This window comes from Panthera uncia, chromosome A2, assembly GCF_023721935.1.
Source record: "Panthera uncia isolate 11264 chromosome A2, Puncia_PCG_1.0, whole genome shotgun sequence".
NCBI lineage: Eukaryota > Metazoa > Chordata > Mammalia > Carnivora > Felidae > Panthera > Panthera uncia.
In genome coordinates, this window is record NC_064816.1 from 152326172 (window position 1) to 152340900 (window position 14729).

The following is a 14729-nucleotide window of genomic DNA, read 5'->3' on the forward strand; positions in this document are numbered from 1 at the left end:
GGTGAAGACATCCCCTGAGAAACATTTCAACACATAAGGAGTCCTCTGTTTCCTTCAAGTTTCTGAGAGTAAGATAATTCTTGTGAAATCAGAATATGTCCAAAAGAACCAATGCTACTGGTAAGCGCATGAATGTGGGCAATAAACTGTAACTAGTTCAAGAGATTTCTAAAAACAGGGTCTAATTCTAAAATCATGTCAGTCTTTGAAATTTATCATAAAATCAAAGATCACAATATATTTATCTTTTATGATATGCGCAAAATGTTTTTGTAAAGTAATTACATATAAATTATGTGTCTTCTATAATTTACAACATGCAATGCATTATGTAAATATATAAGTACATTATGTAAAATACATTGCAGATCACAAGAACTAAGGTATAAAACAATGCATGGCTATTAATAGTACTGTTGTTATATTTTTATTAAACATTTTCTATGTAGCAGGCAATGAGGTGCTCTGCCCCATAACTTGCTGATACGGGTAAATTGTTATTCTCACTTTGCAGATGACAAAACCGAGGCTCAAAAACTAAAAAGCTTTCTATCACTATGCAGAGTGCCAGCCCTATCCCAAGCATTTGAACGCCAAATGTCGAAATTGCAATGCATTGCATGGTGTTGGGAAAACTGGACACCAACATGAAGAGTGAAACTGAACCACTTTCTTACACCAAACACAAAAATAAGCGCAAAATGGATAAAAGACCTAAATGGGAGACAGGAAACCATCAAAATCCTAGAGGAGCAAACAGGCAGCGACCTCTGTGACCCTAGCCAAAGCAACTTCTTACTAGACACATCTCCAGAGACAAGGGAAACAAAAGCAAACATGAACTATTGGGACTTCGTTGAGATAAAAAGCTTCTGCATAGGGAAGGAAACAGTGAAAAAAACTAAAAGGCAGCCTGCAGAATGGGAGAAGATATTTGCAAATGACATATCTGATAATGGGTTATCGAAAATACAGAAAGAACTCATCAAACTCAACACCTAAAACACAAATAATCCAGTGAAGAAATGGGCAGAAGATATGAACAGACACTTTTCCAAAGAAGACATCCAGATGGCTAAAAAACACATGAAAAGAGGGGCGTTGGCTCTTTTCTAGTGGCTGGCTCACTAGGTTAAGCGGCCAACTTTGGCTCAGGTCATGATCTCGCGGCCCGTGGGTTCAAGCCCCGTGTCGGCTCTGGGCTGACAGCTCAGAGCCTGGAGCCTGTTTCAGATTCTGTGTCTCCCTCTCTAGCCCTGCTCCATTTGCACTCTGTCTCTGTCTTTCAAAAATGAATAAATGTTAAAAAATAAAAACACATGAAAAGATGCTCATCACTCATCATCAGGGAAATAAATACAAATCAAAACCACACTGAGAGACCACCTCACACCAGTCAGAATGGCTAAAATTAACAACCCAGGCAACAACGGATGTTGGCAAGGATGCGGAGAAAGAGGATCTCTTTTGCATTGTTCGTGGGAATGCAAGCTGGTGCAGCAATGCTGCAAAACAGTATGGAGGTTCCTGAAAAAGTTAAAAATAGAATTACCCTACCACCAGCAATTGCACTACTGGGTATTTACCTAAAGGATAGAAAAACACTGATTCGAGGGGATATATGCACCCTGATGTCTGTAGCAGCGCTATCAATAGCCCAACTATGGAAAGAGCCCAAATGCCCATCGACTGACGAATGGATAAAGATGTCATATATAGATATAACACACACAATGGAGTATTGCTCAGCAATAAAAAAAATTAAACCTTGCCATTTGTAATGACATGGATAGGGCTAGATGGAGTGTATTATGCTAAGTTAAATAAATGAGTCAGAGAAAGACAATTACCATAGGATTTCACTCACATGTGGAATTTAAGAAACAAAACAGATGAACATAGGGGAAGGAAGAATAAAAAAGAGAGGGAGGCACACCGTAAGAGACTCTTAACCATAGAGAAAAAAACAGAGGGTTGCTGGAAGGGAGGTGGGTGGTGGGGATTGGGCTAAATGGGTGATGGGCATTAAGGAGGGTATTAACTGTTGCGATGAGCAGTGGGTGTTATACATAAGTGAGGAATCACTAAATTCTATTCCTGAAACTAATGTTATACTATACGCTAACTAACCAGAATTTAAATAAAAACTTGAAGCAAACAAAAAAACGACAATACAAGGCTAATAATTTTAGTAATAAACATATTTCCTATTACAATGGTAGACACAGGATGATAAATCATCTCAACATATGTTGCAGGAGAATTAATAGGATATCCAGAATACTATTAAGAAAATCCCTTCAAAGAAGGACTGAGTTAAGGTTTGCTATGATGTCCTTGGGAATTTGCATTAATGTTACTGGAAATCTATTTATTCATTGAACAAATATTTATTGAGCAAATAACTGGGAGACATAAAAGATCTCAAGCAGATATGCATTTAACATATAAGATAGGAGTTTTAATAAGAGACTAGAGGGAATGAGGTCAAACAGATGCTAATAAAATAACCCAAATGAGAAATGATGAAAGTCTGAACTAACCGAGTAGCAGCAAGACTGGAAAGAACAAACGGGCACAAGACATACCTATGAATTAAAGGAGCTGTGACCAACGGGTCAGGGATGGTAGAGTGAAATATAAGGATACTCTCAGGTTTCTGCCAGGTGAATGGATGGTGGTACCAGTGAATGAGATAGAGAAGAAAGAGAAAATGGGATTCTCAGAGAAAAATGATGGATTTTGTCTTAGACACTGAAATGAAATGCTTCTGGCCTTCCTCTCAGCAGTTAGAAAAAGGCTTTGGAGTTTTGGCTGAGAGGTATAAATTAAGGAGTTAATGGCACAGGAGTGATCACTGAAGCCCAGGGACAAAAGATACAAGTAAAAGGCAGGTGTGGCAGAGTATGGCCCTAAGAAGAGCCAGGTGAAAATGGAGGTGTTGATGGAGACCACAGGACTTTGACAGGTAAGGAGGCAGGGCAGGAATGAGGAATGAGGGTTACTTCTGGAGCCAATCGCGATAAAATTCTATCAAATCCCAGTTCTATTTGATTAACTAGCAACACCCTTTGATGTCCTGGGAAACCAGGAAGGTTGAGGACCTGGGCTGTTGCCGTAGCTTAACGATCTTCAAGTTTCCAACTAAGACTTTCAATCAGGCATAGTTTTCCCATAAAACAGCTGCCAAAATATCTGACAGAGAAGCTTTTGTGGCTATTTTGAAACTTTTTGAGGAACCACTTGAAAGGTGAAAGAGGTCACAGAAAGGTATTTGGATTTGCCTGGGTGCTAAGAAGTACGTGCCTTTTAATTCTACCTCACTGAGCCATGTCACAAAAAGATGACACCACCCTATAGTTAGAGCATATGTCAAACAGTGAACATCTTTCCCCCCACCCCAAGTGAACTCCTTAGTTTGGAATAATTTTAGATTTAGTAAAAAGTTGCAAAGACAGTACAGGGATTATACCCTTCACTCAGTCCCTGAATATTAACGTCTTCTGTAACTTTGGTGTACCTGTTCCACCTGAGATGGACACCAATATACTACTAGGAACTCACTTCCAGATTTCATTCACATTTTCCTAGTTTTCCACTAACACCTTTGCTCCATTTCAGGGACCAATGAGAATGCCACATTGCATTTCGTTTCCATGTCTCCTTCATCTCTTCTCGACTGTGACAGTTTTTCAATCTTCCCTTGTTTTTCAAGATCTTGAAAATATCGGTCAGGTATTGTGTACAATGATATTCAATGTGACTTTCTCTGACTTCTTTTCCAAGATTAACCCGGGATTAAGGGTCTTAGGGAAGAACTTCCCAAGTACCCTTGTCACCCTTTATGTTAGATAGAGGGGCCTGGGCTATCAACAGGAATTACCACTGACATTGTTGATTCTGATTACTTGACTGAGTTGGTATCTGCCAAGTGTCTCTACTGTAAACTTTTTATTCCCTTCCAGAATACATGTTAACACACACAACACATTTATTAAATTCTGCTTTAGAGGAGACTGGAATCTTGCCGAAGATACTGGCTTACTGGAGTAGACTATACTGGAGACACCAGAGTCCCTTGGAAGTTAACGCTCAGAACACTATCGTGGTTCCTCCTACAATCCTAGGAGTCAGAGCTTAGGAGAGTGATGAGTAATTACTCCAGTCAGATACAGTCTTAAGTGAGGACCAACAGGCATTTGTATAAACAGACAAAAAAGTTATCAGTCCATTACAAACAATAATGCACAAATAACCCAACGTTGAAAATCAGTGGATACAGTGGATCAGTGGAAAATAGCACTGCTAGGAATTTATCCAAGGGAAACAGGAGTGCTGATGCATAGGGGCACTTGTACCCCAATGTTTATAACAGCACTTTCAACAACAGCCAAAATTATGGAAAGAGCCTAAATGTCCATCAACTGATGAATGGATAAAGATGTGGTCTATATATACAATGGACTACAACTTGGCAATGAGAAAGAATGAAATCATGACATTTGCAGCAACGTGGATGGAACTGGAGGGTATCATGTTAAGTAAAATATGTCTGTCAGAGAAAGACAGATACCATATGTTTTCCTCCAGTGTGGATCCTGAGAAACTTAACAGAAGACCATGGGGGAGGGGAAAGGAAAAAAATAAAAAGTTACAGAGAGGAAGGGAGGCAAACCATAGGAGACTCTTGGATACTGAGAGCAAACTGAGGGTCAATGGGGGAAGGGGGAGAGGAGAAAGTGGGTGATGGGCACTGAGGAGGGCACTTGTTGGGATGAGCACTGGGTATTGTATGGAAACTAATTTGACAATAAATTATAATAAAGAAAGAAAATTAGTGGATACAAATAAATATTCTAAACCTCATAATACTTGAAGATGTCTAAACATAAGGTATCTGTCTGAGAAATACCATGTAGGAATTAAGTAGAAAGACTAATATCCCTTACCGAATCTCAATAGTTGAGAACTACAATTCAGAAATAATCACATAAAAACTATTCTAATACATACAAATCACAATTTAATATTTGCTCAGGCTATTACAAGAATTAAAAAAAAACAACTTAATACAATAGGTCATAATCCCACAGTCCTTATTTAACTTGCAGTCGTTAATATTTGTGTGCATGTATAAAGGTTGGGCACTTGCTCTCATTCATACAGTCCTTATTCAACATACTGCATCATTTGATTGAAAATCTGATTGAAAAAGACATGGCATAAGGAAGCTAAAATGTATTAAAATTTTACCAAACACAAGGAGTACACAATCGACAGTGTGAAATTAATGACAACTTCTCTGCCCAAATTGTGTCTAATGTTAAACCTGTGTGTAAAATATCAGAGACTGAAATAACAGATTCTGTTGTCATATAATACTCCTCTATTTTAGGAGGTCTGTTATTCTTGGGGCCTTACAATCTGGATGTATTTGTGCTTCATCCTGAACCACACACACCTTACATTTTTACAAAGTCAGAGCAATAGCTTTTGATGTTTTTTTACTGAATTCAAAGGTTTGAATCTCAGGTATGCATCACGGCATCAGAAGAAACATGTGCTCCCTGAAGATCCAGTCATATCAGATGGCATCCTGATAATGTATTATTCATGACTCAGGATCTGGAACATCCTGATAATGTTCCAGATAAACAATGTGGTTACATAAAAGCAAAGCATTAAAAAGTCACATGTAACGATGAAGCCTTTTGCAAAAAAATAAAAGGTGAGGTTGAGCAGGTTTAAAATAGATAGATAAATAGATCAGGTGACTTAGGGTAATTTTTAAAAATTCATCATATGTTCTGGGTAGTAAACTCCTTTAGCCTAAGGACAGACCCTAATTCAAATCCTATAGAGTTCTAATATGGTACACAGTATGGTTCCTTAACATATTAAATATTACTTTAATTCAATTCCTTTATATTATAATTACATTTTATTTTTTAAACAATTTTTTAAATATTTATTTATTTTTGAGAGAGAGAGATGGCGTGAGCAGGGGCGGGGCAGAGAGAGAGGGAGACAGAATCTGAAGCAGGCTCCAGGCTCTGAGCTGTCAGCACAGAGCCCTATACAGGTCTCGAACTCACAAACTGTGAGATCATGACCTGAGCCGAAGTCAGATGCTTATCTGACTGAGCCACCCAGGCGCCCCTATAATTACATTTTAAAGTATACGCTAGTAAGAGAAGATCTTACTATAAAATACAGACATTGATGACAACCTCCTATTTATAATTTAGCAAGTAGAAAAACAGCAATGTATGATAATTTGATTGGACTTATTAGGTGGAGAAGCATAAAGGATTTTTTTTTATAGTTTATGCAGATTTTAAGAAGAAATTTTTAACGGTCCTCATAATCTCACTAGAGGGTACGACAATGTGTGCAGGGGCATCTTCTATAATTTTCCTTGTTAATGCTTCTAATCTTTCTTTTCTCTTGCTATTACATTAAATCACATAAAATGATGTCCTTTGAGGTTAAATGTAAAGACAGGTGGAAGCTCACAGATACCCCACCTTGTCAGATTTACTATAACCTGAAGGTTATGTTAATACAACCACAAGGTTTTCATTGTGAGTAATGGAGCCTTTGGTTTATTCAATTATGCTTTTTAAAACACCAAACCCATCACGCTCACTGTCCATCTGAAAATGCTTTAAACTCCCTCCCATTGGTTCTCTGAAGCACTATCCATCCTCCCCACGCCGAGGTATCTGTCCTTGAACGCTCTTCTCCCTCTGCCACCCACCCCCCACTTGTTTATGATGCCCCAGCCTTCTCTAAAAAGCCCTTCCCCTTTCTGTGTTGTGCTCGACCCTCCTGTGTGTTCCCACAGGCGCAACATTCATAGGCCACCTCTAACACTCAAGGTCCTTCTGTTCAGTTGTGAGCAAGATAGATCTGTCCCAACTTCGTGGGTCATACAGTGAAGCTGGGAAGAAAGGCTTCGAGCCAACAATTAGAAATAACCACCAAAATTATTACCAGTGCTCGGAGTGTCTCAAAGGAGAACAAAGGGGGAACAGAAACGTAGAGTGGCAGACCCCAACGTGGAGGGAGGGGGAAGAGGAGTCCTCTTTAAGGACATCCCCTGTTCCGCCATCGTGATATAGACCAAGAGAAGGAAAAATTTGAAAAATATTCAAAAAATGTGTAAAAAGTTCTAGGAAGAGGGGCGCCTGGATGGCTCAGTCAGATGGGTGTCTGATTTCAGCTCAGGTCATGATCTTGTGGTTCATGGGTTCAAGCCCTGAGTTGGGCTCTGTGCTGACAGCTCAGAGCCTAGAGCCTGCTTTGGATTCTGCTCCTCCCTCTCTCTCTCTGCTCTTCCCCTGCTCATGCTCTGTCTCTCTCTCAAAAATAAATGAACATTGAAATAAAAATTCTAGGCAGAAAAGGCAATATACGCAAAAATCGCTCAAGGCAGAGAAGAGGGAACAGGCCATATTTTAGGAACAAAGAGAAAAAGTAGTGCAAGATAAGCTGGACAATGCACTGGGCCTAAATCACGCCAGGGCCCAGAGGCATCCGTGGAAGCTCACTGCTCCCTTTTCTCCCAGAAAGAACTCGCTAGGCCTGGGAGGGGGCAGCTGGCTGTCATGGCCCAGAGGCAACTCCTTCAGGATGCAGTAGCAAGTGCCATCAAGGTACAGTGATCCCTAAGAGCTTCCACCCCATGACTAAGCACGGTGGGACTGGGAGGGTCTGGTCCTTTCCACCCAACATGGATGCCTCCAACAGGTCCTCCTGCTTCCGCCCTCCCACTGGGCCCACCTAGACTTTACTAGATCTGTTTTGTGGATCACATACAGCTGATTACCCTCTTTCCCCAGCTTGAAGCTCTCTCTGAATTTCACTGTTGATGAGTTTGAGATATGATTATTTATTTTCAGACTTAATGACCGAGCACTATATTACAGATACGATCAATTTGACACACATAATTTAATTTCAGTGTTGATGCTGGGAAAACTGAAACACAAGTTGAGAAGAACTGACAATTTTTTTTTTCTAAGAAACTCAAACTCAGCTATGTCCGGATGAAGCAATGGGCTTCTTTGGAACTCTCAATGGGCTGTGTTCTGTTTTCATTAAGCAAATATTTAATTATAGCAATTTATTGCCAGAAATAGCACAATACATTTGGTATCGTTCAAGCTACAACAGAGATGGGAAATGTTCACTCAATTACTTTTGTTCAGTTTGCACAATGTGCTCCTCGTCAATTATGACAATTAACAAGGCTTGTCTTCAAAAAGAGAAAAGGATCTACTATGTCACCTAGGTAAATACATGCTAAAAGAAAACTCTGATAACCTTCTGTGACGGAGGAAGTTCTTCTCAGGGCTGCCTTGAATGTACAAGCATGTTTTGCTAGTTTTCCTAGTTTAATGTTTATTTATTTTTGAGAGAGAGAGAAACAGAGCGTGAGTGGGGGAGGGTCAGAGAGGGAGACACACACAGAATCCGAAGCAGGCTCCAGGTTCTGAGCCATCAGCACAGAGCCCAACACGGGGCCCAAACCAATGAACCATGAGATCATAACCTGAGCCGAAGTGGGATGCATAACCGACTGAGCCACCCAGGCGTCCCGCTAGTTTTCTTAGTCTAACACTACACATCATGTGCCTCAGCTTACTTTCCTGCCCCTGCCAGTAAAAGAATGGTCAACTGTCATTCAGTGCTTCACATTTAATTTTGTTGACCTTCACTAAACTGGACTTAAAAAAGAGTCCACAAATGCAAAGCAGCGGACTCTTCTCTGATTTCAAAAAAAAGAGTTGATAACATTTTATTTATAGATGAGAGTTTGTAATGATGCCTCCTGGGCCAAATACAGGCCGTACTTGTTTGCCTGTTTTGCCCCCACAGTATTTGAACACACGTAAGTCTGCATGGCAACAATGAACAAGAGATGAAAAGTGGTGACTTATTTTAGGCCAAAAATGAGGAACCAGTTTCAGCTGTTTATACAAAGTCCACCTCCCCTCTTTTGTGACTTTCCCATGATAAAGCATCTGCATCTGTGACCTCTGATTTAAGTGAACAAATCAATACTTTGGCAGCTAAGTACAGATTTATTCAGTATATGGGAAAAATCTGACAGGGAATCTAAAAGATTGACAGAAAAGTAACTGATCACTTCCGATGAGTGAAAAGTTTAAGCAGGATTTTCACATCCTTGGTACCAAGACTCCTAACCACCAAAAAGGTGTGCATCTTACCTGTAGGTCTTTTTCCTCTATCTTTTTTTGGAGCAGTTCAAGGCACTTGGTGAAGTCAGTATGGTCTTGGTCAGGCGTTGATATAATCTCACATCCCTATGTGTTTAAAGAGAGAGAAAAGGTAAGAACACGTAATGAAGGCAGCCTTATTATGAACAGGATCAAAAACCATAAAAGATAAGGCATCAATAGACACAGCCAGTTATGCCTGTATTATATACCCCGATCATTAGTATCATTGTCATCGTCTTTTTTTATCTCACATAACAAGACATCTCAGAAATGGTGTTAGAATATCACAATAATGGTCTGATTATGACAATCATTTTACTCAACAAAAGTGCAGCTTTATACTACATTACTGGTCTTTAAGAATCACTGCTGTGATGACATTTGAGACTAACATAAGGGCTCTAGTATAAGTATTACAAAATATATTCACAGTAAAATTACCTGAAATTAAAATGAAACTATCTCTAAAAAAAAGAAAAAAAAGTCTGCATTTTTTTAAGCAGACCTCCCAAGTTCACTTACATGAATGGGAAAACTAATATTAATATTGAGCTAATGATAAAACTACATTTCAAGTAAAATCATGTCTATTGTTGTATAAAATTACTTTACTGGACCTTCCTCACCCGATGTAAAAAGAAGCATGGAGAGCTACACCTGCATAAATATGTCTCTTGGATTATTTTTTGGACATAATGAAGTGAATTTATAAGGTCTTTGCCTCTTCTACACCAGATACCTAGTGAAAAACTAGGAATATATCTATATATATGAAGTCACAAAAGTGCCAGCTGGTTGGCACTCGTGAACTTTGATGGCTAGAGAAACAATATTTCTGAAATGACACTTTCTCCTCCAATGTCTTACAGAGGCAAAGGTGTATAAAACCAGAGCGTGGTGGGACTGGAGACTTCTTAATTCAGGAACGTAACAATCCGTGGTCTCTCACAAACAGCTGAGTAAGGGGAAGTTAAATATAATCCAGTATATAAAGTTGCCATTCAAAGAGTTTTCAAGGATACAAAACACCCATACTGCCTCCTAAATTATTCTAAGAACTGTTCTCAGTAGATTTAAAGGTTCTTCTCAAACTTCAAGGTCTCTCTAAATGTGTCAAGTTCAGCCTGGGCTTCATTCATTTATGACTACTGTCCTACAAGGTAGCAACCAATGAAAAAATTAATTTCTCATAATTTAGAAATATGTTATACCCTAAAAGATGTATATATCATCTTTATAAAATCGTCTACATGTACTTTTCTGACCCTAAAAGAACACTGAAATTTACTATCATCACCAAGCAAGGGCATAAAGAAGTTGACTTGTCTTAGGCTAATGCTCCTAGAAAAAAGATATAGGAATATGCCAGAACCTACGGGGATGTTACCAGTGCTGAGATTAGATTGTCACCCAACCAAACTGTCACTAAACTGAAAGTTCCTTGAGGACAGGAATTATGTTGCATTCATGACCATGAGTGAATGGTGTGTGGCACCAGTCTGCTACATGGTAAGGGTTTGATAAATGTTTCACTAATATTCCTGAGGAATAAAAATGTCAGCTGGCAAAGGGGGCAGGGAGCGTGTAACAGCATGGGATCTTAATGCCAAATACAGAATTTTAACAATGGGAAATCATCTATGCTCTTTTTAGTGCTGATAATACAATCACGTCAGCAAAAGGAAACACAATGAAAAAGGCAAACAGAAATAACAATAATACAAGAAACAATTAATGGACCCGTTTACCTTCACAGCTATCTTCACGGAATCAACATAGATCCATAGGAATAATAATCGTGAATGAGAACCCAAGAAAGAATCTAGTCCCACTATAATATTTTGTAGATTAAGGAAATAAAAACAAGAGATTTTAAGGTTTAAAAAAGGTGTTTTTTTTTAAGGTTTATTTTTGAGACAGAGACAGAGCATGAGTGGGGGAAGGGCAGAGAGAGAGAGAGAGAGAGAGAGAGAGAGAGACAGAGACAGAGAGAGAGAGAGACAGACAGTATCTGAATGAGCCCCCAGGCTCTGAGCTGTCAACACAGAGCCCGACGCCCGACGCGGGGCTTGAACTCACGGACCATGAGATCATGACCTGAGCTGAAGTCAGACGCTTAACCGACTGAGCCACCCAGGTGCCCCTAAAAACAAGAGATTTAAGTGGACTTGCTAATCACTGGACAGCAGGGTGCAACAATGTCACATCTAGAAATCCTGCTTCTTTACTCTCAAGTGGGAGCAAATGCCTAGATATCAGACACGAAAAGGTTATAATAACATCTCCAGAGTTGGTTCCACAAGAATGGCATCATGAAAAAAGCTACCCCCGAAAAAGGAGCAAGGCTTGAATAATACCTGACTTTATCTCATCAATTTAAGACGGACACACAGAAAAGTGTAAGTCAGGACACGGAGACAGATCACCGGAACTGAAAAATTCAGACTGTATCTAAACCAAGAACTTCTAGAAACTCTGAGGTGTTGATCAGCCATCCGTAGCTTCTTGGAATCTTCCTAAATTTAAATGATTCTAATCTCATCACAGATGGGCGACAAATTCACTGGAAGCAGAAACAGCTTCAACAGGCCTCACAGGGAAGCTCGCAACACCTAGAAGGACACCTGCAAAACGGAGCACTAGCCAAAGTGCAACACCAGGCCTTTGGCCAACTAAAGATGTTTTTACGGTCTTCTGGGTCTCATGATAACACAAGAAGGTCTAGAAGAGGAGACATATAAAACCAAAGAAATAATCAGCAAAATTCTGCAGAATAGGAAAAATGCAGAAATGCTATTAGGTATCAAGTGAGGTTCAACTATTTTATATTAATGTTTATTTATAATTATTTATGTATAGAGTAAGGCTCAATTTACTAGAGTCAGAAGCACTGGATACTGTGAAGAATTTTACTGGATTTGATGTTTAAAAAACAAAATAAAAACTCACAGTAATCCAAGGACCTAGGAGATATAAAAGCTAGGAAATCTGGCCAAATAAGAAAGTATATCACTATTAGAAACCAAATAGATGGTTTCTAGTATTAGCTTCCTAATAGATGAAGGTATACCTGACTTAAAAATATGCGGAAAATTTCCAAAGCATAAGCTAATAAACGTTTTAAGAACAGTTTTAACATATCAATGTTTGAGTGGAAACATTTGTTTTAACCATTACTGACTCTGATTTTTCTTAGTTGCTTAGAATATATTTTTTAGGATCCATATTATTGTTTTATAAGCCAGCAGGTGGCTCCAATCTCATTCTATGTGCTTTTCTTATGAAGTTTTTGTCATTATACAAATAGAAATTTAAATAACTCAATTCTAGTGGCGCCTGGATGATTCAGTTGGTTAGGCATCTGACTTCAGCTCAGGTCATGATCTCACAGTTCGTGGGTTCGAGCCCCACATTGGAGCCCCACGCCAGGCTCTGTGCTGACAGCTCAGAGCCTGGAGCCTGCTTTGGATTCTCTGTCTCCCTCTTCTCTCTGCCCCTCCCCTGCTCATGCTCGCTCGCTCTCTCTCTCAAAAATAAACATAAAAAGAAAATTGAAAAAAATAACTCAATTTTAATAGTAAGCTCCACTGGTGGACACACATTTTTAAGTGGATTATTATTTTTTAATATTACACTGTTAATTTTGTTTTATATTAGAATTCAAAAGGAAAAGAATTGATGTCATGAATTTCAGTATGTGTAAATATCAAGGCTACTCTAATTTTGTTCTAACCCCAAAACAGTCTTCTGAAGATGAAAAAGCACAATGCTGCCCCTTCCTTCTAAACCCTAACCAAACACAAAAGGAAAAGCAAGGAGAACTAAGTTTGAACGAGTTTAAGAATTCTGTTCCAGTGTGTTGAATTTACTTACCACAGACTTCCTCATCAGTCTTTCTCATCCCATAAATCAAAACCAGAAAAAGACGCATGTAAATTTAATTATAAATAAATGACCAGGGGGTCCAGTCGACTACTTTTTAGAGTCTTACTCTATGTATGCTGTTTTATTAAACTGTACTGTGTATGGAAGAAGTAGGGCTCTACCAGATACTAAAGGGCCAGTGCTAAATAAAAACATGAATATCATAATCAGTAAACATGTAAATTATAAATATGTGTGTGTCTGAGTGTGAGAAAGACAGCCAGGTAAGGGGAGGCTCCTTTTCTTCCTCTTTCCATACCGAGAAACTCCTAGCCACACTTCACCACTAGCCAGTAATTGCTTGCAAGAAAGTCCATCTTCTATTCATCCCTAGATTTCTCCTTTCTTTTTGTTGGGTAGTGGGGATAGTGTAGGCATTTGAGATCCCATTCTGCTTTTGGACTAAAACTACACTCCAAAATAGAGCCAAGTGTCAATCAAAAAGAATGAAATTGTGCCATTTGCAACTATGTGGATGGAACTGGAGGGTATTATGCTAAGCGAAATTAGAGAAAGACTAATATCATATGACTTCACTTTAAGATACAAAATAGATGAACATTAGGGAAGGGAAGCAAAAATAATATAAAAGTAGGGAGAGGGACAAAACATAAAAGACTCTTACATACAGAGAACATAATAGGGTTGCTGGATGGGTTGTGGGAGGGGGGATGGGATAAATGCTTAAGGGGCATTAAGGAATCTACTCCTGAAATCATTGTTGCACCATATGCTAACTAACCTGGATGTAAAATAAACAATAAATAAATTTTTTTTTAAATTTAGAAACTAAAAATATAAAATAAAATAGTCTAGTGCAATACACTGGAATGAGATACCTACTCAGAAAACTGCCGACTATATTAGCTTCTGCTCCATAGAGGTATAATGAACATCCCCAAACTACAATGTTGAGAATCATATTGTAATAGAGAACATGTACTAAGAAAATGAAAGAATTCACAATATCAAGCAAATATCATGAATTCATATTAAAATGACAGGTGCCCTAAGGTTCAGGAAAACAAAACTGGAAGGTGCAGAAAGATATAGAGAAGTTACAAATAAGGTAAATTAGGCCAGTTGCCAACATGCTGATTTAGCAGACTTGAGGAGAATGAAGACAAACAAGCAAACCTACTTAAGTAAACAAAAGCAGAACTTTACACATGAGGGAGTGAGTTCACGGAGCAAAGGAACCCAAGTGGAACACATCCCACACACACACACACACACACACACACACACGCACGCGCACACACACACAAATTCTCGTCTGGCCAATCTTTGCCTACTACTTTGGGAACTCTGGGAACTCTGGATGTCCGGTCAGGGAGGGAAGACTCAAGCCTCCTTGAGCAGCCGTCGGCACTTGCGTGTCAGTTGCGGGGACAGTACAGGTGCATTTCAAGCAGTCGACAGAAATTTGATGGACAGAATAACGATGGACGGATTAACACCGTCTCTCTCCTCATGGCACTAATGGAATGCTTCTCTAAAATACAAATGTGGATCAGCCTTAGACAATAAGCATAATACAGAAAAGCAACATTGCCA

The 14729-nt window shown here is 39.0% G+C and overlaps 1 protein-coding gene across 14 annotated transcripts in view; it reads right to left on the bottom strand.

Annotated features, from left to right (window-relative positions):
- TPK1 (thiamin pyrophosphokinase 1) overlaps positions 1–14729 on the bottom strand; it is a 349214-nt gene that overhangs the window by 151469 nt on the left and 183016 nt on the right. For all 14 annotated transcript variants that reach the window (XM_049642046.1, XM_049642042.1, XM_049642040.1 and 11 more), the window contains one exon: positions 9237–9332. In XM_049642046.1, the coding sequence (XP_049498003.1) occupies positions 9237–9332 (96 nt within the window). The remainder of the gene's footprint in view (positions 1–9236; positions 9333–14729) is intronic.